The sequence below is a fragment of the Salvelinus alpinus genome, chromosome 27, assembly GCF_045679555.1.
Source record: "Salvelinus alpinus chromosome 27, SLU_Salpinus.1, whole genome shotgun sequence".
Taxonomy (NCBI): domain Eukaryota; kingdom Metazoa; phylum Chordata; class Actinopteri; order Salmoniformes; family Salmonidae; genus Salvelinus; species Salvelinus alpinus.
In genome coordinates this window covers 37,087,216-37,114,782 of record NC_092112.1, presented here as the reverse complement: position 1 = coordinate 37,114,782, position 27,567 = coordinate 37,087,216, and the positions used below count along the sequence as shown (strand labels likewise).

General features: G+C 42.2%; 3 protein-coding genes across 4 annotated transcripts in view; 2 read left to right on the top strand and 1 right to left on the bottom strand.

Moving 5' to 3' along the window:
* The window catches only part of LOC139556495 (protein PALS1-like), a 30,425-nt gene extending 20,481 nt beyond the window's left edge, over positions 1-9,944 (top strand). The window contains exons 5-14 of one of the 2 annotated variants that reach the window (XR_011671132.1): positions 365-493; positions 991-1,152; positions 1,433-1,510; positions 1,625-1,808; positions 2,400-2,468; positions 2,721-2,792; positions 3,292-3,459; positions 4,570-4,772; positions 6,284-7,984; positions 8,665-8,701. Coding sequence is in view for 1 of the 2 variants with exons in the window: in XM_071370519.1 (XP_071226620.1) it covers positions 365-493; positions 991-1,152; positions 1,433-1,510; positions 1,625-1,808; positions 2,400-2,468; positions 2,721-2,792; positions 3,292-3,459; positions 4,570-4,772; positions 7,874-7,984; positions 8,665-8,841 (1,353 nt within the window). In the remaining variant the exon portion in view is untranslated. Of the gene's footprint in view, positions 1-364; positions 494-990; positions 1,153-1,432; positions 1,511-1,624; positions 1,809-2,399; positions 2,469-2,720; positions 2,793-3,291; positions 3,460-4,569; positions 4,773-6,283; positions 7,985-8,664 lie in introns of both variants that reach the window. The other variant, XM_071370519.1, reaches the window with a different exon arrangement.
* Positions 9,945-10,326: 382 nt separating this feature from the next.
* On the bottom strand, positions 10,327-19,031 carry LOC139556498 (V-type proton ATPase subunit D). The gene is made up of 9 exons (XM_071370526.1): positions 18,893-19,031; positions 18,139-18,256; positions 17,750-17,829; positions 17,566-17,633; positions 17,430-17,474; positions 11,809-11,912; positions 11,658-11,724; positions 11,459-11,537; positions 10,327-11,318 (listed from the first exon to the last, which is right to left on the bottom strand). Exons 1-9 carry the CDS (start codon positions 18,931-18,933, stop codon positions 11,174-11,176), a joined length of 747 nt encoding a protein of 248 aa, XP_071226627.1. The 5' UTR covers positions 18,934-19,031; the 3' UTR covers positions 10,327-11,173.
* A 176-nt stretch (positions 19,032-19,207) lies between these two features.
* On the top strand, positions 19,208-27,425 carry LOC139556497 (eukaryotic translation initiation factor 2 subunit 1). Its single transcript, XM_071370525.1, has 8 exons — positions 19,208-19,348; positions 20,081-20,323; positions 20,437-20,516; positions 20,960-21,111; positions 23,169-23,275; positions 23,940-24,037; positions 24,182-24,325; positions 26,799-27,425. Exons 2-8 carry the CDS (start codon positions 20,083-20,085, stop codon positions 26,922-26,924), a joined length of 948 nt encoding a protein of 315 aa, XP_071226626.1. The 5' UTR covers positions 19,208-19,348; positions 20,081-20,082; the 3' UTR covers positions 26,925-27,425.
* Positions 27,426-27,567: the final 142 nt, after the last annotated feature.

Here is a 27,567-nt window from a genome sequence, read left to right as displayed (position 1 = left end):
GAGTAATCTTTGTATTCTTGTTGGCTTAGAGGTGGAGACTGCTGACGGCTTGTGTTAAGGAGGGAAGAAGGGAGAGAGAGAGACACAGGGTGGGCTTTGGGTAACAGGTGCATGTTTAAGCATGGGATGGAAGCAGAGTTTAAGTTTCCCCCTTGACCTTTTACAATAACTGGTGAATATGAAAGGATATGCGTGTGGATACACTGTGTATCAAGTAGTGGCTCAAGATCAAGAAGCTCCAATTCACCTTAGTCATTACTACAACAATCTAATTCAAACAAATTCGCATACACACACTTCCCAGTTCTCATGACACACACACTCCTTCTCATCCATGTGCCTGTGTGTGTTGTGTCCATCCCAGGCTCTGATGCAGGCCCATGACAGTGTGGCGGAGCAGGAGTTGGAGCCGGACCCAGAAGAGAGATTGATTCAGTACCTGGGTGAGACCGTCAAACTGGTGCGGCTGGAGAAGGCCAGCGACATTCCTCTGGTGAGCCACTCCCCCACCCTCACTCACACACACACCCATCTCTTCTGATACTCCAAGACATTCTAATTGCTATCCCTCACAAATGACCGGTTACCGGTTGCTGAATTCCCGAGCTGACTGGGAGGAAGTCTGCAAGGAGTGAGCCAGCAGCTGGAGGGTTACCGGCTTCAATATCCTATATACTACAGTACATGCTGTTGTTGTGCACTTGATCAAGGCACCCTAATTGTTCCAGGGGTGCTCGTGTGCTGCTACTCCCAGCCTTTGATGTGTGTTTTGTGTCAGGTTGGGTACTGCGACAGCAAAATATATATATATATACTGTATATATATATACTGTATATCAATATCAATTTCTGTAGACCAATAAAGCATGTCATGTATTGTATTGTATGTCCCCGATGCAGACTTGTCTTTGTGGTGGATCTTTGTGTCTTTGTGTCAAGTACGTGTAGGTGGTTTGCACTGATAAGCATGTCTGACTGGTATTTGCCCAGGGCGCCACGGTTCGTAACGAGATGGACAGCGTGGTGGTGAGTCGTGTGGTAAAGGGCGGGACAGCCGAGCGGAGCGGTCTCCTGGCTGAGGGAGATGAGATCCTGGAGATCAACGGCGTGCCTGTCCGCGGGAAGAACGTCAACGAGGTCCACGACCTTCTGGTGAGGAACGGGTTAACAAGTCAGGAACGCTCACACTGGATATCGCATCTGTCATATTTCAATTGACTGGTGTCAGTGGCACATTGATGCCGTCAGATCTAATGGATATAACATTTTACATAGGCCGCTCCCATCTTACCTCAAGCCATTCTTGAACCAGAATATGTGTTGAGGTCTGGTCCCTCGAGACTATATTGTGTGATTATTACTTCATTTCAATCAAGCTGATTCCATGTAGATTCTACTCACTGTGTGTTATCGTGTTCTCCTCTCTCCTCAGGTGGAGATGCATGGTACTCTGACCTTCCTCCTTATCCCCAGTTCTCAGAACAAAACACCCTCACACAGGCAGACTGTGGTAAGGTTTTCCTTCAGAGTGTGTACGTGTGTGCACAGAATGTGTGTTCAATTATTCAATTCTAATCAGTTAATAAACTCTTTGGAGAGATGATGATGTCACCCATGTCTTCAGATGCACGTGAGGGCTTACTTTAACTACGACCCGTCTGATGACCCGTACGTGCCGTGCAGGGAGCTGGGCCTGTCCTTCCAAAAGGGAGACATCCTCCACATCATCAGCCAGGATGACCCCAGCTGGTGGCAGGCCTACAGGGACGGGGATGAGGACAACCAGCCCCTAGCCGGGCTAGTACCAGGTACACTACCCTAACCACCCTAACCCCAACCCTAACCCTAACCCCAAAACTAACCTTAACCACCCTAACCCCAACCCTTACCACCCTAACCCCAACCCTAACCATAACCCCAAAACTAACCTTAACCACCCTAACCCCAACCCTTACCACCCTTACCACCCTAACCCCAACCCCAACACTAACCTTAACCACCCTAACCCCAACCCTAACCCTAACCCCAAAACAAACCTTAACCACCCTAACCCCAACCCTAACCACCCTTACCACCCTAACCCCAACCCCAACACTAACCTTAACCACCCTAACCCCAACCCTAACCACCCTTACCACCCTAACCCCAACCATAACCCCAACCCCAACACCTACCCTGACCCCAGCTGGTGGCAGGTTTACAGGGACAGGGATGAAGACAACCAGTCCCTGGAAGGGCTTGTCCCTGATATGAGGCTTATCAACCTCCTCCTTGGAGAACTATAAACTATGACAGTCTGTGGGTTAGTCATAGTGCAGAGTTAGGCTACATCAACACTTTCATTGAAATATACTTTTTCCCCCAAGTAAATGTTTCTGTCTCCCTTCTCCCTCTCCCAGGGAAGAGCTTCCAGCAGCAGAGAGAAGCTATGAAGAAAACCATTGTGGACAGGAATCCTGACAGCCCAGGTAAGGGTTTATATACTCCCTGCACAGTTACACACTCCGGCCGCCATCACAAGCGTCTTAACACACACACACACACACACACACACACACACACACACACACACACACACACACACACACAACATGGGCATATGATCGCTGTCATTATGATCTGATAAGCTGCATTGTTAGTTAAGGGCTTGTGGGTAAGTGATTTGATTTGATAGGCTCCAAATCAGCCTTTAATAACATTCCACATCTAATTTTCTCCAGGGAAGCTTTGGTGTGCAAAGAAGAACAAGAAGCAGAGGAAGAAAACCATGTACAACCCCAACAAGAACGTTGGTAAGGCTAGTTCTTTTCCCCAGCTCTTTTTGGTCCAATCCCAAATCGACCCCGAGACCCCTATGCATTTGTGGAGATTTGATAGGTATGAGCAATATGGTGAAACTTCCACCTAGCCTATCAGAGGACAAGGTGGCGCTTACACCTGTCAAGTCCTCTCGGATATTCACAAAATAGAGGGGGCATAGGTCATAGACATACTACATAGGCATAGGAGTTGATTTGGGATTTGGCCTCTCTCTGTCAATGTCCCTATGTACATTCTAAAACTTGATAAGCCTGCTGGTTCCTGAGCCAGACTTGGTGTTGGTGTGACATGTACCCAGGAATCATGCCTGCTCTATCCATTACATTTCTATCGGCAACATTTACCCTCAGCTCAATATTCAGATAGAAATATCTGTTCGACATGACATATTTCTATCTGATAGAGTAACATTTCTATGACATTTCACCTCCAGTACACCCCCACCTCTCTACCTACCTCTGTCCTGCCCAGACTACTACGCCGATGAAATCCTGACCTATGAGGAGATGGCACTCTACCACCAGCCGGCCAATCGCAAGCGACCTATCGCCCTGATTGGTCCGCCCAACAGCGGGCAGGACGAGCTGCGGCAAAGGCTGCTGTCCATCGAGCCGGACAGGTTCGCCGGCGCCGTGCCACGTAAGTAGACCAATGAGAGGAGGGGATTGGGGAATAGAGGGCGGGGCAAGACTTGAGATGGGTCTAGGCTACACAGTTATTGTGTGATGTTAAGTTAGTGGCCTGTTAGGTATGATTTTCAATATATTTTATTGTGTCCATTTTCTATAAAGTGTTGTGATTATTCAATGCACTTTAAATCAAGTTTGATGTAGTTTGATAGCTTGGAGCATTGACAAATTACCACAGGAATTCAATCAGGTAGGTTAAACGTTACCAATATGCTTAGCTTCTACCAATTTCTCATGTATTATTTTATGTTAAACTGTTTATTATAATAGACTAGACATAAACCTCCAGGCTGTGGAAAGGTTATTTGACCAAGAAGGAGAGTGATGGAGTGCTGCATTAGATGACCTGGCCTCCACAATCACCCGACCTCAACCCAATTGAGATGGTTTGGGATGAGTTGGACCGCAGAGTGAAGGAAAAGACGCCAACAAGTGCTCAGCATATGTGGGAACTCTGGTTGAGAGAATGCCAAGAGTGTGCAAAGCTGTCATCAAGGCAAAGGGTGGCTACTTTGAAGAATCTAACATATAAAACTATTTTTGGGTTACTACATGATTCCATGTGTTATTTCATAGTTTTGATGTCTTCACTATTATTCTACATTGTAGAAAATAGTCAAAATAAAGAAAAACCCTTGAATGAGTAGGTGTGTCCAAACTTTTGACTGGTACTGTATAATTTAGTTTATGTCTAGTCTATTATAATAAACAGTTAACATAAAATAATACATGAGAAATTGGTAGAAGCTAAGCTGTATGTATTGGTAACGTTTAACCTACCTGATTGAATTCCTGTGGTAATTTGTCAATGCTCCAAGCTATCAAACTCCATCAAACTTGAAGTGCATTGAATAATCACACACTTTATAGAAAATGGACACAATAAAAGACATTGAAAATCATACCTAACAGGCCACTAACTTAACATCACACAATAACTGTGGAGCCTAGACCCATCTCAAGTCTTGCCCCACTGGAATGAGTAGATGTCTCCAAACTTCTGACTGGTACTGTACATTTTAAAATACCAAATTCTCATTTCACAATAATTATCACTCAGATACAACTAGAAACCCACGCATACATGAGAAGAACGGGAGGGAATACCACTTTGTAAACCAGCTGGCGTTTGAGGCGGATGTGGCAGCGGGGAAGTTCATTGAGTCTGGGGAGTACGGAAGGAACCTGTACGGCACCAGCAGTGACTCGGTTCGACAGGTCATCAACTCAGGCAGGATCGGTCTGCTGTGCCTGCACACTAAGGTAGGAAAATACAGATCTTTAAGCACTGCATAGAACTTCATAAGCACTACATATAACTTCTTTAGCGCTACATAGAACTTCATAAGCACTGCATAGAACTTCATAAGCACTACATATAACTTCTTTAGCGCTGCATAGAACTTCATAAGCACTACATATAACTTCTTTAGCGCTGCATAGAACTTCATAAGCACTACATATAACTTCTTTAGCGCTGCATAGAACTTCATAAGCACTACATATAACTTCTTTAGCGCTACGTAGATGTTTCATCAATCACGTGGAAGCAAGTCATTCTACATAAAGGATGATAGGTCCTTACATCTGGTGCTTTGCCAAATGTGGCATAGCCCTTGTGCCAAACATTTTAGAGCATGACATTTTTAAGCATCTAAACAGGCCTTATAAAGGGTTTATTAAGGCTGTATTATCCTATGTTATGTTATGTTTAAAGTGGGACTCTTCTTAGGCACTAGTTGAGAATATGTTGTGGAGCAGTAGTGTAAAGTACTTAAACTTCTTACGGCTGAAATCCCGTTAACGGGATCGATATGACAACAGCCAGTGAAAGTGCAGGGCGCCAAATTCAAACAACAGAAATCTCATAATTAAAATTCCTCAAACATACAAGTATTACACACCCTTTTAAAGATAAACTTGTTGTTAATCCCACCACAGTGTCCGATTTCAAAAAGGCTTTATGACGAAAGCATACCATGCGATTATGTTAGGTCAGCACTTAGTCACAGAAAAAAACAGCCATTTTTCCAGCCAAAGAGAGGAGTCACAAAAAGCAGAAATAGAGATAAAATTAATCACTAACCTTTGATGATCTTCATCAGATGACACTCATAGGCCTTCATGTTACACAATACATGTACGTTTTGTTCGATAAAGTTCATATTTATATCCAAAAATCTCAGTTTACATTGGCGAGTTTTGTTCAGTAATGTTTTGCTTCCAAAACATCCGGTGATTTTGCAGATAGCAACATCAATTTACAGAAATACTCATAATAAACATTAATAAAAGATACAAGTGTTATAATTGGAACTTTAGATAAATGTCTCCTTAATGCAATCGCTGTGTCAGATTTCAAAAAAGCTTCACGGAAAAAGCACACCATGCAATAATCTGAGTACAGCGCTCAGAGACCAAAACAAGCCATACAGATACCCGCCATGTTGTGGAGTCAACAGAAGTCAGAAATAGCATTATAAATATTCACTTACCTTTGATGATCTTCATCAGAATGCACTCCCAGGAATCCCAGTTCCACAATAAATGTTTGTTTTGTTCGATAAAGTCCATAATTTATGTCCAAATACCTCCTTTTTGTTCGCGCGTTTAGTTCACAAATCCAAATTCACGATGCGCAGGCCAGACGAAAAGTCAAAAAGTTCCATTACAGTTTGTAGAAACATGTCAAACGATGTATAGAATCAATCTTTAGGATGTTTTTAACATAAATCTTCAATAATGTTTCAACCGGAGAATTCCTTTGTCTTTAGAAAGGAAAAGGAACGCAGCTGTGCGTCGGGGCTGCCGGGCGTGATGGCTCCTTGCTGTCCCCAGTCCACCTGGCCTTGCTGCTATTCCAGTTTCAGCTGTTCTGCCTGCGGTTATGGAACCGCCACCTGTCCCGGACCTGCTATTTTCAACTCTTGATGATCGGCTATGAAAAGCCAACTGAAAATTATTCATGATTATTATTTGACCATGCTTGTCACTTATGAACATTTTGAACATCTTGGCATAGTTCTGTTATAATCTCCACCCAGCACAGCCAGAAGAGGACTGGCCACCCCTCATAGCCTGGTTCCTCTCTAGGTTTCTTCCTAGGTTTTGGCCTTTCTAGGGAGTTTTTCCTAGCCACCGTGCTTCTACACCTGCATTGCTTGCTGTTTGGGGTTTTAGGCTGGGTGTCTGTACAGCACTTCGAGATATTAGCTGATGTACGAAGGGCTATATAAAATAAACTTGATTTGATTTGAGCTACCTCTCACGGGTGCATGCCTGACTGAGCTCATGGCATTCTGCCAGACCTCTTACTCAATCAACTCTTATTCTCTCCTCCTTCACAGTAGAAGCCTGAAACAAGGTTCTAAAGACTCTTGACATCTATTGGAAGCCTTAGGAAGTGCAATATGACCCCATAGACACTGTATATTGGATAGGCAAAGACTTGAAAACCTACAAACCTCAGATTTCCCACTTCCTGGTTGGATTTCTTCTCAGGTTTTTGCCTGCCATATGAGTTCTGTTATACTCACAGACATCATTCAAACAGTTTTAGAAACTTCAGAGTGTTTTCTATCCAAATCTACTAATAATATGCATATTTTAGCTTCTGCGCCTGAGTAACAGGCAGTTTACTCCAAGCTACTCAATACTGCCCCCAGCCATAAGAAGTTAAGTAAAAATACTTTCAAGTACAACTTAAGTGGTGTTTTGGGGAATCTACTTTACTTTACTATTTACATTTTTGACAACTTTTAATTTTACTTCACTACATTTCTAAAGACCTAGTGTACTTTTTACTCCATACATTTTTCCTGACACCCGAAAGTACTTACATTCTGAATGCTTAACAGGACAGGAAAATGGTCCAATTCACATACTTATCAAGAGAACATCCCTGGTCATCCATACTGCCTCTGATCTGGCGGACTCACTAAACACAAATGCTTCATTTGTAAATTATGTCTGAGTGTTGGAGTTTGCCCCTGGCTGTCCATAAATAAAAAATGTAATGGTGCCATCTGGTTTGCTTCAAATAAGGAATTTGAAATTATTTATACTTTTACTTTTGATAATTAAGTATATTTAAAACCAAATACTTTTAGACTTTTACTCAAGTAGTATTTTACTGGGTGACTTTCACTTTTACTTGAGTCATTTTCTATTAAGGTATCTTTACTTATTACTCTTTACTGTTACTCAAGTATGACAATTGGGTACTGTTTCCACCACCGTTGTGGAGGGTATTTCATAAGCAGGTTTTGAAAGCATACTAACCAGGCTACTACTCTCTTCTCTATTACCTACCTTTTCTCTAACCTTCTCTCCTCCTGCTGCTGTTTTCATTTGTTCTCTGTCAGTCACTGCGGGTACTGCGGTCCTCCAACCTCAAGCCCTATGTGATCTTCATTGCGCCTCCCTCTCAGGAGCGATTGCGCACCCTGCTGGCCAAGGATGGCAAAAACCCAAAGGTATTTCCTGCTCTGCTTATCTCACAAAAAAAACTTTATCAGCATCAGCAAGTATCGTTGATAAATTCATATCCACAGTGAATGTGTTACTACCATGATCACACGTATCATATAGATTATATATACCTGTGAGAATCTATACTCCCTTTTGTGGGTACAATGCTTAAACACTGTTTTAATCAACTTCTCTGCTAGTATAGTAATAGTTCTGCCTTGCCATCTACTGGTCTAGTTGGAATTTTTGCCACATTGCTTGTACATTTGCAATCTTTTCCGATATGAGGTAGAGGCTTTGTTTCTGGACATGGCCTTCTTCTCTCCCTATCATCCCTTCCCTTTGGAATGGATATCCCTGTCTAGTGTACCTAGTGTCTACCTACGGACATTAACAGTGTGAAAACAACATATCAATTTAGCATAATTTAATCTATCCAGGATATCTGTAACTCCTGTCCTTCCCTACTGTGATTTCCTTCATCTAGCCAGGATATCTATAACCACTGTCCTTCCCTACTGTGATTTCCTTCATCTAGCCAGGATATCTATAACCACTGTCCTTCCCTACTGTGTCCCTGCATCTAGCCAGGATATCTATAACCACTGTCCTTCCCTACTGTGTCCCTACATCTAGCCAGGATATCTATAACCACTGTCCTTCCCTACTGTGTCCCTACATCTAGCCAGAGGAGCTGAAGGAGCTGATTGAGAAGGCCCGGGAGATGGAGCAGGCCTACGGCCACCTGTTTGACGCGGCCATTGTTAACGGCGAGCCAGACACGGCCTTCCACGAGCTCCTGCGGCTCATCAACAAGCTGGACACGGAGCCCCAGTGGGTGCCCTCCTCCTGGCTGTGCTAGGGGTAAGAGGTCAGGGTTGAGGGGTCAACCTAGCGTTCAACTCCAGGGAGCCACAGGAAGGAGAGTTTGGCCTGGGTTGTGATCATTAAGCACCAAATGGAAGAAAATGTATTGAAACAGGAAGGGAATACCTGGACTTATCCAATAAGAACCATTTGTTTTAGTTTTTCCTAGAAAAATGTTTTAACACATTTGACAACGGTGTATCCTAATGAACATGACCCATAACACAGCTCTGGAGGAACGACCCTAAAAGGAAGGATGGACAATGATCATTGAGGCCACCGTTAGATCATTGTGGAGCCTCGCAGACACAAAATTCATTTTTGCCAGAAAGGGTAACTTGTCCTTTATCTAGCCATCTTGTGAAAGTTGGAGTTTACTTCATTTGCAGGGACAGACTTTTTATTATATAAGTGTTTTTTTCTGTGTTTGTCTTTGTGAATGTTCTTTTGGGTTTTTGTCAATGTCGGCACCATTCCAGATTCCAGTAGCATATGCAAAGACATTTATCCAAAACTGTAGAAAACATATTTCCATTTTATTCTACTCTAAATAGCTATTTATGATTGTAAATATCTATTTTTAGATGAAATGGCAAACAAATGTGATTTACCATTACCTCAGACCCAGTCTAATAATGTATGGTTTGTTTGTATGCGGTATACAAGACTGGAACTGTCTGTCTCAATTGAGGACCAATTTGCTCCTGGGGAACTATGTAACTTTCTCCTAGAAGTAGGAACCAAAGAGAAAGCCGTTGTATTCTAAAGATGGGTAAAGGTACTTGCTGTGTATCAATGATAGTATTATGTTGTGTTATCTTGAGTTGCTGCACTTGTACATCAAAAACAGACCTCAAGAATCATTGATCATCAGTAAAGATGACCTCAGTATCCATTGTCTAGTGTACCTAGTGTCTACCTACGGACATGAAGTGTGAAAACAACATATCAATTTAGCATCATTTAATCTGACCAACTTTTATTTTCTTTGGTACTTTATAAGCACAACTCAAAAGAAGCCATCTTCAATATAATGAATATTCCTGATGAGAATTGTTTCAAAATGGTGGACATTAAAGTTACATGAATACTATTTAATCAGGTAAATGTATGATTTTGGAATATACTTGATACATATTCATTGTGTATGAGGGTAGGCATAGTCAAAACATTTGAGTAGGAAAAAGAACGAGAGCGAATATAAAATGTACATTCATTACATGAATTCGTTCCGTGGCACCACATAATACAGCATGTTGCATTTAGTGCTTCAATGCAAAATGGCTGCCATTTCACATAAAGGTGTGTTCCCAAGATACATTTAGGATGTTGTACCTTGTAATAGCGTTCTCAGACATTACTTTGTTCAAAGTTTCCAGCACAGCTTTGTCAACAGACATCAGCAACTGAGGGACAAATCGTGGCTGAAACACCTACAGTAACACTCATTTGAGATAAGAATCGCAAAGTGACACTTGGAGAATATTCAGATCATCTTTATTTGGATGAATTGTTCCGACATAAGTGGGGTTGCACTCAGGGTGCCACTGCGGATGGTTATAGGGGGTCAGCAGTACATTGTCATTTAGCAGACACTCTTATCCAGAGTGACTTACAGTACTGAGTACATACATTTGTCGTATTGGGGCACCGTGGGGGACCCCACAACCCTGGCGTTGCAAGCGCAATGCTCTACCAACTGAGCCACACGGGACCCACATGTTAGCCATCCTCCTGTAAAGGGTCAATACAGTACCATAGAAATAGAATGAAATTGCACAGAAACAGAATGTCATTATTTTATGGTCAATACAACCCCACTGATGTGGTGACCATGGAAGGGATTAGCATCCACAGCACAGACACTTAGGGGGGGAAAGAACGACCACCCTGTTTTAACTGTACAGAATGACAGCATGCATTGACTGAGTGTTCTGATGGAAGCATTGCCATTAGCCATCTATGTCCTAACCCAATCAGATGGAATGCTCAATACAGTTCACATTTGTAAACCATGTCATTTAACTCAATGTACATATATTATTTGCTACTTAAGCATTCAAAAGATAACTCATCTTCAACAAGTTTGACACTCTAGTGAACTGATGTGATTGCTGTTAGCTGCAAAGTTCTGACAGTTCTATACAGTGCTAAATCTGGACACTAATCTCCAATACTGTAAACGACAACAAAACATCACCAACGTGTACACAAAAAAAACCCAGACAATTCTTCTCTTTCGCACACAAGAAGAAGACATCAACGTGGCCAGGGAGGCACAGAATAAATAGGATGTGGGTGACGGAGTAGCCACGGGTGACGGCATGTCACTCAAACAGCAGGTCCTGGTCGGTTTCCTCCATCATCATGTTGGATGGCTCGGCGATGGGGCCCAGCTTGGCCAGACGGGCGGCGATCTCCTTCTCCGTCCTCTCCCTCATCTGCTTCTTTTTCTCCTGGATCTTCTTCAGCCTGAGGAGGTGGGACTCACCATAGAATTTGAATTAGAACACTCGATATCGCTACGAGACACGCGGACAGTGATCCTCCAGTCAGCTGGGGGTGTAGACTTGGCGTTGAGGATGAGGAGTCTGAGGGATGACGTAACTTACCTGTAGAACTCTTCTCGTTCCCTCTCATCCAGCTCAGTGATGATGTAGCTGAGGGTCCGCTCAATGCGGGGGATGATCACTGCGGACAGGTCAAACCACATTTTATCCTCTCCACGCTGTCTTCCAACCATCTCTTTTGACTGCCATTATCGATATGTAGTGCAGGTTTAGTTACTGTGCCAAAGCGGTGCAGACTCACCATGCTCAATGGCGTTCACACGACGGTTGGTGATCTTGATGGCCTGATCCAGTGTGACAAAGGAAGTCTGTAGATCAAAACAGTGAGACCATGAGACTTTGTTGTTCAGTCACACATGCTCTGCATGGTTTACCAGTCTCGCAAGACTTACCTGTAAGGAAGCCAACTCCACTAGCAGCTCCACTGCTTTAGCATAGTTCCTCTTCAGCCTGGAGAGCTGCTCTCCTCCCCTGGCCAGACCAGTCAGCTCATAACCTAACAAGGAGAGGATAGAGGGAAGCAAAGAATACAGTGAGCAGTGACACAGAAACACACTACAAGTTCAATAGCAGGGCATAGCTTTCTATATGTTGTTAAACTAAATTTGGCCATAAATGCAGCCATGCCAATATTTGAGGTAATAATAATAATAAATGACATTTGCAGACGCTTTTATCCAAAGCCATACAGGACCACAGGGTTGGGGTTAATTCCACAAGCTAAATTAGATTCCCTCTCCCTGTAAATTCCATTTAATTCAGAACAGTGTTGGGGAAGCTAATCTGAAAATATAGTTTGCCAAGCTACAAATTACTAGACCACAGAAAAAGTGTTTACTTAACTAAAGTTACTTTGAAAAAGTACTTCACCTCATACACACCACTTAGTGAAAGACTATCATATATAAATCTGAAATGTCATAGGCTACTTTGGGGTAATATGTTAACAGAATATATAAAAACAAAATCTCACCCATCTACATAAAATAAGTGTTTCTAGACATTTTTGCAAATGTATTGAACATGAAATACAGAAATATCTCATTTACACACCCCTGCTATGACGCTACAAACTGAGTTTAGATGCAATGAATTTCCTTTGATCAGTCACTACAACTTGTGGCCAATTGTTTTTGGATATGATTTAGAAAGACAACACACCTGTCTATATACAGTGCATTCGGAAAGTATTCAGACCCCTTGACTTTTTCCACATTTTGTTATGTTACAGCCTTACTCTAAAATAGTTTATTTTTCTCTCAATCTATACACAATAAAGCAGAATGACAATGCAAAAACAATATATTTTTTGAGATGTTTGCAAATTGATAAAGAATTCAAATCTTAATTATCACATTTACATACAGTTGAAGTCGGAAGTTTACATACACTTAGGTTGGAGTCATTAAAATTCGTTTTTCAACCACTCCACAAATTTCTTGTTAACAAACTATAGTTTTGGCAAGTCAGTTAGGACATCTACTTTGTGCATGACACAAGTAATTTTTCCAACAATTGTTTACAGACAGATTATTTCACTGTATCACAATTCCAGTGGGTCAGAAGTTTACATACACTAAGTTGACTGTGCCTTTAAACAGTTTGGAAAATTCCAGAAAATTCCACCACGGCTTTAGAAGCTTCTGATAGGCTAATTGACATCATTTGAGTCAATTGGAGGTGTACCTGTGGATGTATTTCACGGCCTACCTTCAAACTCAGTGCTTCTTTGCTTGACATCATGGGAAAATCAAAAGAAATCAGCCAGGACCTCAGAAAAAAATGTTTTAGACCTCCACAAGTCTGGTTCATCCTTGGGAGCAATTTTCAAAGGCCTGAAGGTACCACGTTCATCTGTACAAACAATAGCACGCAAGAATAAACACTATGGGACCACGCAGCAGTCACACCGCTCAGGAAGGAGACGCGATCTTTCTCATAGAGATTAATGTACTTTGGTGCGAAACGTGCAAATCAATCCCAGAACAACAGCAAAGGACCTTGTGAAGATGCTGGAGGAAACAGGTACAAAAGTATCTATATGCACAGTAAAATGAGTCCTATATCGACATAACCTGAAAGGCCGCTCAGCAAGGAAGAAGCCACTGCTCCAAAACCGCCATAAAAAAAGACAGAATAGGGTTTGCAACTGCACATGGGGACAAAGATCATACTTTTTTGGAGAAATGTCCTCTGGTCTGATGAAACAAAAATAGAACTGTTTGGCCATAATGATCATCGTTATGTTTGGAGGAAAAAGGGGGAGGCTTGCAAGCCGAAGAACACCATCCCCACCGTGAAGTACAGGGGTGGCAGCATCATGTTGTGGGGGTGCTTTGCTGCAGGAGGGACTGGTGCACTTCACAAAATAGATGGCATCATGAGGATGGAAAATTATGTGGATATATTGAAGCAACATCTCAAGACATCAGTCAGGAAGTTAAAGCTTGGTCGCAAATGGGTCTTCCAAATGGACAATGACCCCAAGCATACTTCCAAAGTTGTGGCAAAATGGCTTAAGGACAACAAAGTCAAGGTATTGAGTGGCCATCATAAAGCCCTGACCTCAATCCCATAGAACATTTGTGGGCAGAACTGAAAAAGCGTGTGCAAGCAAGGAGGCCTACAAACCTGACTCAGTTACACCAGCTCTGTCAGGAGGAATGGGCCAAAATTCCCCCAACTTATTGTGGGAAGCTTGTGGAAGGCTACCCGAAACGTTTGACCCAAGTTAAACAATTTAAAGGCAATGCTACCAAATACTAATTGAGTGTATGTCGACTTCTGACCCACTGGGAATGTGATGAAAGAAATTAAAACTTAAATAATTCTCTACTATTATTCTGATATTTCACATTCTTAAAATAAAGTGGTGATCCTAACTGACCTAAGACAGGGAATTTTTACTTGGATTAAATGTCAGGAATTGTGAAAAACTGAGTTTAAATGTATTTGGCTAAGGTGTATGTAAATTTCCATCTTGAACTGTAATTATTCAGACCCTTTACTCAGTACTTTGTTGAAGCACCTTTGGCAGCGAATACAGCCTCGTGTTTTCTTGGGTATGACGCTACAAGCTTAGCACACCTTTATTTGGGGAGTTTCTCCCATTCTTCTCTGTAGATCCTTTCAAGCTCTGTCAGGTTGGATGGGGAGCGTCGCTGCACCACTATTTTCAGGTCTCTCCAGAGAAATTAGATTTGGTTCAAGTCCAGGCTCTGGCTGGACCACTCAAGGACATTGTCCCGAAGCCATTCCTGCGTTGTCTTGGCTGTGTGCTTAGGGTTGTTGTCCTGCTGGTAGGGGAACCTTCGCCCCAGTCTGAGGTCCTGAGCAGGTATTCTTCAAGGATCTCTCTGTACTTTAGTCAGGATCAAAGAAAAGATGATCGGAGCAGTCTCCCAGTCCCTGCCGCTGAAAACATCCCCACAGCATACTACTGCCACCACCATGCTTCACCGTAGGGATGGTGTCAGCTTTCCTCCAGACGTGACACTTGGCATTCAGGCCAAAGAGTTCAATCTTGGTTACATCATGCCAGAGAATCCTGTTTCTCATGGTCTGAGAGTCTTTAGGTGCCTTTTGGCAAACTCCAAGCAGGCTGTAGTGTGTCTTTAACTGAGGAGTGGTTTCCATCTGGCCACGCTACCATAAAGGCCTGATTGGTGGAATGCTGCAGAGATGGTTGCCCTTCTGTAAGGTTCTCCCATCTCCACAGAGGAACTCTAGAGCTCTGTCAGAGTGACCATTGGGTTATTGGTCACCTCCCTGACCAATGCCCTTCTCACCCGATTGTTCAGTTTGGCCGGACAGCCAGCTCTAGGAAGAGTATTGGTTCCAAACTTCTTCCATTTAAGAATGATGGGAGGCCACTGTGTTCTTGGGGACTTTCAATGCTGCAGGTACCCTTCCCCAGATCTGTGCCTCGAGACAATCCTGTCTCTGAGCTCTACGGGCAATTCCTTCGAACTCATGGCTTGGTTTTTGCTCTGACATGCACTGTCAACTGTGGGACCTTATATTGACAGGTCTGTGCCTTTCCAAATCATGTCCAATCAATTGAATTTACAACAGGTTGACTCCAATCAAGTTGCAGAAACATTTCAAGGATGATCAATGGAAACAGGACGCACCGGAGCTCAATCTCGAGTCTCATAGCAAAAGGTCTGAATACTTATTTAAATAAAGTTTTTTTTATATGTTTGCAAAAATCCTAAAAAGCTGTTTTGCTTTGTCATTATGGGGTAATGTGTGTAGATTGATGGGGGAAAAATATGTTATACATTTAAGAATAAGGCTGTAACATAACAAAATGTGGAAAAAGTCAAGGGGTTTGAATACTTTCCGAATGCACTGTAAGGTCTCACAGTTGACAGTGCATGTCAGAGCAGAAATATACAATCAAATCCAAGGAACTGCCTGTAGATCTCCGAGATAGAATTGTGATGAGACATACAGTATCTGGGGAACGGTATAAAACAATTTCTAGAGTGTTGAAGGTTTCAACACTCTGTCCATCTGACCAAACTGAGTAACCGGGCTAGAAGGACCTTGGTCAGGGAGGTGACCAAGAACCCAATGACCACTCTGACAGAACTACAGCGTTCCTTGGCTGAGATGGGAGACCCTGTCAGAAGGCAAACAGTGTCTACAGTACTTCACCAATCTGGGCTTTATGGGAGTGGCCAGATGGAAGCTACGCCTGAGAAAAAGGCACATGACAGCATGCCTGGAGTTTGCAAAAATATTCTGTGGTCTGATGAGACAAACTGAATTATTTGGCCTGAATGCAAAGCACTATTTCTGGAGAAAACCAGGCACAGCTCATCATCCGTCTAACACCACATCTAACACCATCACTAAAGTGAAGCATGGGAGGCAGCATCATGCCATGGGGATGTTTTTTAGCAGCAGGGACTGGGAGACTGGTAAGGATAGAGGGAACAATGAATGGAGTCAAATTCAGGCAAGTCCTTGATGAGAACCTGCTTCAGAGTACAAACGACCCCAAGCATACAGCCAAAGCAACGCTAGAATGGCTTCAGAACAAGACTGTGAAAGTCCTGGAGTGGCCTAGCCAAAGCCCAGACTTGAATCCCATTGAAAATCTGTGGAAATTCTTGAAGATTGCTGTTCACCGCTGCTCCCCATCTAATTTAACAGAGCTTGAGAAAATCTGCAAGGAAGAATGGGAGAAAATCCCCAAATCCAGATGTGCAAAAATGATAACAGACATACCCAAGACAACTCAAAGCTGTAGGGGCTCCTACAAAGTATTGACTCGCGTGTAAATACTTATGTAAATTATATTTCTGTATTTAATTTGCCAAACATTTCTAAAAACATGTTTTCAGTTTGTCATTATGGGGTGTTTTGTGTAGATGGATGAGAAAAAATATATATTTAATCAATTTTTATTTCAGGCTGTGACAACAAAATGTGGAATAAGTCAAGGGGTATGAATACTTTCTGAAGGTACTGTAGATTTGAATACCACCAAGCTACTGCAATATGTAGTTAAATTACTAGTTGAACTACATGTAGTTAACTACTGCCAAACACTGATTCAGAGATAATTAAATTCCTCTCAATTACAATGTTGGGAATTTAATTCTTGGATATATTATCCTCAACAATTCCATAAATTCCCATTTGACTTCAACACCCCTCAGGCTTTAAGGCTGATCATGTCACTGTTCAGACAGTCTAGCTATACTGTAAATATAGAAATACAAGTTATCGACTTCAAACAAATCCTGCAGTCATTTCATTAACTGGACAAAGTAGAAATATTTCATTTGAATTATTAACTGTTTTTATAATTCCAATTCAATTCCAATTCAAACCGTCCAAACAGCCTAAATCCAATTCCATAACTTGAAGATTGTTGAAATTCTAATTGAATTCAACGTAAATTCTCCACTTCATGAGTGAATTCAAGAATTGATTTGGAATTTCAAACTAAATTGGAATTGACCTGAACCCTGCATGAACAGATAAGAACACTACTTACTGTCCCCTCCTTCGTGGTAGTGCTCAAACACAGGTAGAGTGACACCTGTGAGGAAAAGGAGAATCACACAGGTGAGACATTTAGGAGAGACATGCTGTTGTTCTAAAAAGACACGGAGAAGTCCAAAGGTGTTGACCTGCCACGTTATCCTTCTTAGCCCGAACCTTCACCTGGGCCTTGTTAACATTCTGGATGACAGTGGTGCTGTGGGAACATGATAGTGTTATGAGAATATTGACAGAACATTAGCAAAATATTGACATCAGACAAACACCTAAATAAAGGCCTCAAATGGCTCATGATGAGGCACATCCTCTCACCTGAAGTCGCCAGCGGCGAATTTCGCCTCAGCCAAAGAGAAGGCCGCCTCCCTCATCACTTCACCCATCAATGTCTTTGTCTAGAAATCGGGAGAGGCAACAAAAGGACAGGAGCCAACGTAACATGCCCCGATGACAGGATTTTATACAAAGAAATAATACAACTGACTTATATTAAATCAGATAAGAAACAGAGAATTAGACAATGTTTTAATCATAGAAACAGAACTACTAGAACAGATATTAACCATTCAAAAATCGATGGTCGGTGATGGGTGGGCCGGCAGACATATTGAGTTTCCTCATGGGCGCACTGTCAAATGTCCATGGTCTGAGGGGCTTTTTCCATTCTAGTCATTCTTGTTTCTCTGTAAACCTCCTTGAATTACCTCGATGATCTTGCGGAGGATCTGACGGAAGCGCATGGAGAGGGCATCAGCCTTCTTCTTCAGTAGGTTTCTACCCGTCTGGGCCCCCTTCAGACGGGCCTTCATGATGGTCTGGGCCCTTCACAGACAAGTCATCAGGTGTCAGAGAGGACTTCCATCATAAACATGCATGGCCATTCAGATTTGAATCATGTTGAAAGATATTGGTGCTTTTATGCAGGTCACCACAATATCAAAAGTGCCTGTTATTGACCCATCATTATGATGTTCCGGACAAATTAACATAGTAAGTAGTTAGACATGGCATAATCTGTCGCATAGACTGTGTGAGTAAAGTTAGGGCACATCAAAATCTCCCAGTGGTTGTTTGGAAATTATGGACAGCCATCACATGACAGTGACAGTCCATTTCCTCTTTTAGATGTTCATCATGAAATGGCAAAGAAATACAACTATTGACTCGAAATAATAACTAATGCCATTGCAAATTGTGGCAAAAATGCAAAGGTTGAGTTTTTTCATAATTTATTTTAAAGGGCTCACAATTGACTGCGCTTGGCTAACTAGCTGACAGCTGGCTAAGCTTACTGATCTGTAATTTCCTTCATTTCAATTTGGCCCAACCTAACACAACTAAAAGGTGATGTATTAATTGGGGGGCATAAACTTGCTACCCTAGATTGAGTGAACTAGCTTGCTAGAAATGTCAAACTATGCTAGCTAAAATAACAAGCTGCCTAGACTTGCTACTTACATTCTAGAGGGGAAGACGTCGATTCTCTCTTTTCCTGACATCTTGTCCTTCTTTGGCTGCAAACGGTCTTATGTACTTCAATTACGTCTGGACGGCGATTAAATAACGAGACAGCACGTAAATACCTAAAATATTAAAGAATAGGTATTGCACAGTTGTTATTACTTGGAGAATAACAGCTTTGTAACCGATGTCGTGTTATTCATGATATTCTATTGCAAAAAGCCATCAGCTGGGTAGCAGTCATGTGACTGTGTTGTTAACCGCTATTGCGCTTGCGCGTGTCAACCGGGCGCTTTCTCTTCCGAGTCGAAATATTCGCACACCACGGATGAATTTGAAGTTGTAGCAATCGGGCCTAATTCGATAGCTACGTATTTGAATAAATATTATAACGTTTAAAAAAAATCTAATACAGGACATTCAACAGTATTGTTCTGTAACCATACGATACAGGTAAGGCATCTACTCGAATCACTGCGAACACAACAGCTGTTTGCCGGAGTTGTGAATAACTGGCTAAGTAACGTAGCTAGCTAGCTAGCTACTGGTGCATGTGCCGCATGTATGAGCTAATGGGTTAGCTGGGTGGCTAGCTAGCTAAATTATCAGTTTTGTGTGTGAATAAATGTGGATGCGTTGATGTCTCTACATCAGACTGAAGACATAGATCCATGTTGACAGTTGTTTAGTCTTGCAGGTGTATATGGCACTGTGTTAGTAACATCTTCAGCTCTAGCCAGCTAACGTTACAGTAGCTAAGTTAGTTAACGGTAGGTAAGTAAGATGACGTTGAGTGAGTACAAGGATAGCTACATGACTATGAGAGATGACTGGCATTTTGTTCTGATATTGCAATCTAGCGGCACCAGATCACTCCTCCTTGTCGCCCCCCCCCCCCAAAAAAAAGAAGTTATTTTCAATTGTTCCAGTACTTTTACCAAGAATGATTGACAAAAGAGAACTGCCACTGTATATCATGAGAATGTATTCTATATTTTACTGATGTGACTGTCCAACCAAATCTATGTCCCATTTCCCTCTTTTCAACCTAATGACCTCTCATTCAGTTGCTCTCTAGAGTTTAATCAAAGCCTGTTTAAAACCCTTTGTAAGTATATGGAATAGCATATCTCTCTGTTTTCATTATATTGGCCTCTGTCCTATTGTCTCCCTAACCCCCCCCAGTGATGCCGAACCTTAGCTGTAGGTTCTACCAGCACCGGTTCCCTGAGGTGGAGGATGTGGTGATGGTGAACGTGCGCTCCATTGCCGAGATGGGCGCCTATGTCAGCCTGCTGGAGTACAACAACATTGAGGGCATGATCCTGCTGAGCGAGTTGTCGCGCCGACGTATCCGCTCCATCAACAAGCTCATTAGGATCGGACGCAATGAGTGCGTGGTGGTCATCCGAGTGGACAAAGAGAAGGGTGAGGCGGGGTTTGAGTGTGTCCGGTCAAGAAATGTAGACCGTGTGTGTGTACACATTGTGTTATAGGTAAAAAAAATATATATAAAAAAACATATTGTCAACTCTTTGCAGGGTACATTGATTTATCAAAGAGAAGAGTTTCGCCTGAGGATGCTATCAAATGTGAAGACAAATTCACCAAATCTAAAACCGTAAGTCAGGTTCACCATCAACACTCAGCCACGTGCCGGAGGATGCTGTAATATACAAAATTCTATTTATCATTCCGTTCCACCGATGTCATAAACTCTCAGACGTTTGTGCAGCCTGGTCCCAGATCTGTTTGTGATGTACAGCCTACTACTGCCGTCGTTGGGATGACAATGACCATAGGAGTCCGTAAGAAAGCACAAACAGGGCCGTATTCATAGAGCATCTGAGTATGAGTGCTGATCTAGGATCAGTGTAGCCTTTTAAGTCATAATGAATATGATTACAAACAGGGGGCACCTGATCCTAGATCAGCACTCATACTCTGAGACACATTATGAATACGGGCTCAGATCTTGGACCAGGCTGACATTTGTGAGTCTTCCCTCTTGACCAGAGGTGATATCGAGGTGTAAATGTTTTTATGGTGTGGCGTCCGTGGCAGGTGTACAGTATCCTTCGACACGTGGCTGAGGTGCTGGAGTACACTAAGGACGAGCAGCTGGAGAGCCTGTTCACGCGCACCGCCTGGGTGTTTGATGAGAAGTACAAGCGTCCGGGATACGGCGCCTACGACGTCTTCAAACAGGCTGTATCGTGAGTATCGTGACTCTTCTTCCTAAATACAGTACCAGTCAAAAGGTTTGGACACACCTACTCGTTCAAGGGTTTTTCTTTATTTTTGATATTTTCTACATTGTAGAATAATAGTGAAGACATCAACTATGGAATAACACATGGAATCATGAAGTAACGAAAAAAGTGTTAAACAAATCATTTACATTTAAGTCATTTAGCAGACGCTCTTATCCAGAGCGACTTACAAATCAAAATATACTTTATATTTCAGGTTCTTCAAAGTAGCCGCCCTTTTCCTTGATGACAGCTTTGCACACTTTTGGCATTCTCTCAACCAGCTTCGTGAGGTAGTGACCTGGAATGCTTTTCCAACAGTCTTGAAGGAGTTCCCACATATGCTGAGCACTTGTTGGCTGCTTTTCCTTCACTCTGCAGTCCAACTCATCCCAAACCATCTCAATTGGGTTGAGGTCGGGTGATTGTGGAGTTCAGGTCATCTGATGCAGCACTCCATCACTATCCTTATTGGTCAAATAGCCCTTACATATTCTCACTAAGCGCAAACCAGATGGGATGGCGTTTTGCTGCAGAATGCTGTGGTAGCCATGCTGGTTAAGTGTGCCTTGAATTCTAAATAAATCACAGTGTCACCAGCAAAGCACCATCACACCTCCTCCTCCATGCTTCGCAGTGGGAATCACACATGCAGAGATGATCCGTTCACCTACTCTGCGTCTCACAAAGACACGGCGGTTGGAACCAAAAATCGCAAATTTGGACTCATCAGACCAAAGAACAGATCTCTACCGGTCTAATGTCCATTGCTTGTGTTTATTGGCCCAAGCAAGTCTCTTCTTCTTATTGGTGTCCTTTTAGTAGTGGTCTCCTTGCAACAAAACCATGAAGGCCTGATTCACGCAGTCTTCTCTGAACAGTTGATGTTGAGATGTCTGTTACTTGAACTCTGTGAAGCATTTATTTGGGCTGCAATCTGAGGTGCAGTTAATTGCTGATTTCTGAGGCTGGTAACTCTAGTGAACTTATCGTCTGCAGCAGAGGTAACTCTGGTTCTTCCTTTCCTGTGGCGGTCCTCATGAGAGCCAGTTTCATCATTGCACTTGATGGTTTTTGCGACTGCACTCAAAGGACTTTATATTTTCCGTATTGACTGACCTTCATGTCTTAAAATAATGATGGACTGTTGTTTCTCTTTGCTTATTTGAGCTGTTCTTGCCATAATATGGACTTGGTCTTTTACCAAATAGGGCTAGCTTCTGTTTACCAACCCTACCTTGTCACAACACAACTGATTGGCTCAAAAGCATTAAGAAGGAAAGAAAGTCCACAAATTAACTTTTAACGAGGCACACCTGTTAATTGAAATGCATTCCAGGTGATTACCTCATGAAGCTGGTTGAGATAATGCCAAGAGTGTGCAAAGCTGTCATCAAGGCAAAGGGTGGCTACTTTGGGAAATATAAAATATATTTTGATTTGTTTAACACTTTTTTTGGTTACCACATGATTCCATATCTGTTACTTCATAGTTTTAATGTCTTCACTAATATTGTACAATTGAGAAAATAGTTTAAAAAAACTGAAAAACCATGGAATGAGTAGGTGTGTTCAAACTTTGGACTGGTACTGTACACATGACTGAGCCAAGCTGTGTTAGGCTGGCTTGGTTAGGTATTCTCCATAGTTGCTGGAACCATGCTGGAAAGGACAATGTGAAAATAATATATCCGAGCCAGCACGGTGTGGCTGAACTACCCTGTAGTGTGAATAAGGTTTACAATGAGACTAAGACCTTTTATGTAGGTCTGCCCTTGTGCTGTCCTTGTCTATTAATGGTCTGTATTATGTCATGTCTTGTGTGGATCCCAGGAAGAGTCACTGCTGCTTCTGCGACAGCTAATGGGGATCCTAATAAAATACCATCTGTCATTCTTAGTAAGAGATGGACGCAGATATTGTAGGCGGGTGTGAATTGGATTGTAGTGTAGTGTTTGCTCCCGATCTCCTCATATCATTTAGTCAGATATCCATGCTCAAAAATGTTTTATTTTTCCCAGTGACCCTGCCATGCTGGATGGGCTAGACCTGACCGAGGAGGAGAGAGCCGTGCTCATTGACAACATCAACAGGCGTCTCACTCCACAGGCTGTCAAAATCAGAGCAGGTCAGATCACAGCACACTCAACATTAACAGTGCAATGAATATGTACTAGACATGTTAGAGAAGATCAATTGGGGGGGTGGAGGGGGTATCCATAAATGGCAGGTAGATTACATTGCAAAGATATGGGGGGGTAGTTTTGATGCTACTTTCCTGCATTTCTAGACATTTTGTTATGCGGCTGAGAGAAAAGGTTGCAGATTTACTGCAATTCTATGCATTTTGCCATGGCTAATGCTGTGTTGTTTTGCTCGAACATAATACGAAAATCTATACTGCTAAATTCATTATTTTAGGATGCTAATTTATTTAGAAACATTTTTCCCACACTGTTTGGACTTAGGCGAGCTGAAAAAACGATTAGGCGGCCCACCCAAGGATTTCAATTGCAGGAAAGTTATTGGCTAACTGATGAAGTCTTGTTGGGTCCATATTTCCATATTTGATGTGTGTAGTTAAACAAATGTGTGGAGTTAAAATATATATATATATGTGCCTACACAACTATGGAAATTAGAGACATATGCTACATAATGTTCATTGATTCGTTCTCCAGAGTGGCATGTTGATGACACTATTGAACTCCTCTGAAGTTTTCAAATTAGAAACATGGCGACTTGACACTTTATTTTCTTTAAACAATACATTTTTACTATCGTCCTTGCAGACATCGAGGTGGCATGCTACGGGTATGAGGGCATTGACGCTGTGAAAGACGCACTGAGGGCAGGGCTTAGCTGCTCGACAGAGGCCATGCCCATCAAGGTAGGTTGCATCAAGGAACTCTCATACTCAATACTTCTAATCTATTTCATTATATTTCTATATCTATTTCCTTTTGTCGTTCTGTGGTTGACCTCAACTTTCTCGAAGGCGTTGTATGACCACTCGAGTGCATTTTCTCCCTAGATTAATCTGATAGCACCGCCACGCTACGTCATGACCACAACCACTCTGGAGCGCACCGAGGGCCTGTCGGTTCTCAACCAGGCCATGGCAGCCATCAAGGAGAGGATCGAGGAGAAGAGGGGCGTCTTCAACATCCAGATGGAGGTGAGACTGAGGATATGCAGTGACTTCAGAAAGTATTCATACCCCTTGACTTATTCCACATTTTGTTGTGTTTCAGCCTGAATTCAAAATGATTTAAACAGGTCCATCTATACACAGTACCCCATAATGATGAAGTGAAAATGTTTTTAGAAATGTTTGCACATTTATTGAAAACAAAATCCAGAAATATCTCATTTACATAAGTATTCATACCCCTGAGTCAATACATGTTAGAATCACCTTTGGCAGGTTATTGTCCTGCTGAAAGGTGAATTTGTCTCCCGGACCCTGTTAGAAAGCAGACTGAACCAGGTTTTCCTCTAGGATATTTCCTGTACTTGCTCTATTCCATTTATTTTTATCAACAACAAAAAACTCCTTAGTCCTTGCTGATGACAATCATACCCATAACATGATGCAGCCACCACCATGCTTGAAAATATGCAGAGTGGTACTCAGTGGTGTTTTGTTGGATTTGCCCCAAACAACAAGCTTTGTATTCAAGACATAAGGTTTATTTCTTTGCCACATTTTATGCAGTTTTACTTTCGTGCCTTATTGCAAACAGTATGCATGTATTGGAATAATTTGTATTCTGTACAGGCTTCCTTGTTTTCACTCTGTCATTGAGGTTAGTATTGTGGAGTAACTACAATGTTATTGATCCAACCTCAGTTTTCTCCTATCACAGCCATTAAACTCTTTAACTGTTTTAAAGTCAACATTGGCCTCATGGAGAAATCCCTGAGTGGTTTCCTTCCTCTACAGCAACTGAGGAAGGACACCTGTATCTTTTATAGTGAAAAAGTGTAATTAATAACTTCACCATGCTCAAAGGGATATTCAATGTCTGCTTTTTATGTTTACCCATTTACCAATAGGTGCCCTTTGTGGTGTTTAAAAACTTTCCTGGTCTTTATGGTTGAATCTGTGTTTGAAATTCACTGCTTGACTGAGGAACCTTACAGATAATTGTATGTGTGGGGTACACATTCAAAAATAATGTTAAACACTATTATTGCACATAGTGAGTCCATGCAACTTATTATGTGACTTGTTCAGCAAGTTTTTACTCCTTAACTTATTGAGGCTTGCCATAACAAAGGGGATGAATACTTATGGACTCAATACATTTCAGCTTTTCATTTTTAAATAATTTGTAAACATAATGTTTTTTTGTACTTTTTACACCTTTTTCTCCCCAATTTCGTGATATACAATTGTCCCATTGCTGCAACTCCCGTACAAACTCGGGAGAGGTGAAGGTCAAAAGCCACGACCCTGCCAAGCCGCACTGCTTCTTGACACACTGCTCGCTTAACCCGGAAGCCAGCCGCACCAATGTGTTGGAGGAAACGCCTTACAGTTGGTGAGCGAAGTCAGCGTGCATGCGCCTGGCCCGCCACAAGAAGTCGCTAGAGCGCGATGGGACAAGGACATCCCAGCCGGCCAAACTCTCCCCTAACCCGGATGATGCTGGGCCAATTGTGTGCTGCCTCATGGGTCTCCCGGTCTTGGCCGGCTGCGACACAGCCTGGGATCGAACCCGGGTCTGCAGTGACGTCTTTAGCACTGTAATGCAGTGCCTTAGGCCGCTGCGCCATTCGGGAGGCCCGTTTTGTAAACATGTCCAAAAACATAATTTTACTTTGACATTATGGGGTGTTTTGTTATAGGCCAGTGACACAAAGTCTCAATTGAATCAATTTCAAATTCAGGCTGTAACACAACAAAGTGGAAAAAGTCAAGGGGTGTGAACACTTTCTGAAGACACATACAGTAGATGGTTGGGTGAGAAAACGATGCAGAGATGGGAGGTCAGTTTGCCAGTAGTATGAGGGAATACCAAAGTACTTATGCGAAAGGTGGTTTCTCTCTTCGTGGCCTTTGATGCTACTTCCCATGAAGTGCATGTGTCATGTCCATCATACAAAAGAGCCCAAACTCTGATGTTTCAAATGTTGACTCGGCGAAGATGTACCACCTGAATACGTCCATTCAATACAGTGCAGTGTCCATTTACACCCGTAGCTCTCATCCCCTTCCACAAAGATGTACTTCAGTACTTTTCGATTTATCTCCCAGGATTTCTCCATGCATATCTTATCAGCCAGGAGGCCTTTATTTATTTGGAGTGCATTCCTTCAGTCCCCTGCAATCAACTAAATAATTACACTTCTCATACACAGAGCTTAAACCTAACACTACTTTCAATCTCTGGGGATATATAAAAAAAGTAATTTACAAACTATCAGTAAATAACAACTTGACTGTTGTGCCTGTTCTTCCTAGCACCAATGTTTTGTTTTACTTACCTTTACTACAATAATTAGGTGGGTGCTTATATTTGTCCTATTTGTGAATTGGATTCTACATTTTTGTTGTTGCATATCCCACTCCCCTTGAGTGAATTAATTGATTATAAGAGCATCTGCTAAATGCGGTGTAATGTTCTTGTTATACCCCCCCTCAGGCAAAGGTGGTGACGGACACGGACGAGACCGAGCTGGCCCGTCAGCTTGAGAGGCTAGAGCGGGAGAATGCAGAGGTGGATGGAGACGACGAGGACGGAGAGATGGAGGCTAAAGCGGAGGACTAGTCCAGTCAGCCCTGAAAGAAGGGATGTTTGGAAGAAAACAAAAGGATGGACAGACTTGGCCATAGTCCCACAGATGTATTCACTGGCTAATAACCCTCTAAATTGATAATTAGGGACTTCTCAGAAGATGGAAACATACATTGCTATTCTCTCAAGTCTAGAAATGGATAGACGGAAATGTTTTAAAGCAAGTAAGACAAACTATACCAGTAACCATTTTACAGTACAAACACCAATTTGGATCAATTATACCCATATATATATATATATATATGCAGGAAACTGTTTACAAGCAGTGGCCTTTTACTTTCTTGGAAAAGAGCCCCAGTGTCCATTGCAAATTCACAGGAAGTGATGTGTGTAAAGAGGTATAGGCTCTAGTTTTGTGTGATACTGGCTTGGGTTACTTATGTGCTGTTCCTCCTCCAGTAGTATGGATTTTTACTGGCAGGATCTTGCTCGTGTGTAGCTCATGACATCAATAAAGTTCTGCAAGTTTGATCTTAGTGGTTTTGGGTATGAATTGCAGCTGTGCTCCGATTGTGTAGAAAAATTACATTTTTAAACTTTAATAGCTATCCTAAAGCGCTTGTACCATGGCACAGTGGTTCTTCATACTCCCAGACATATCTAGTCAATACCA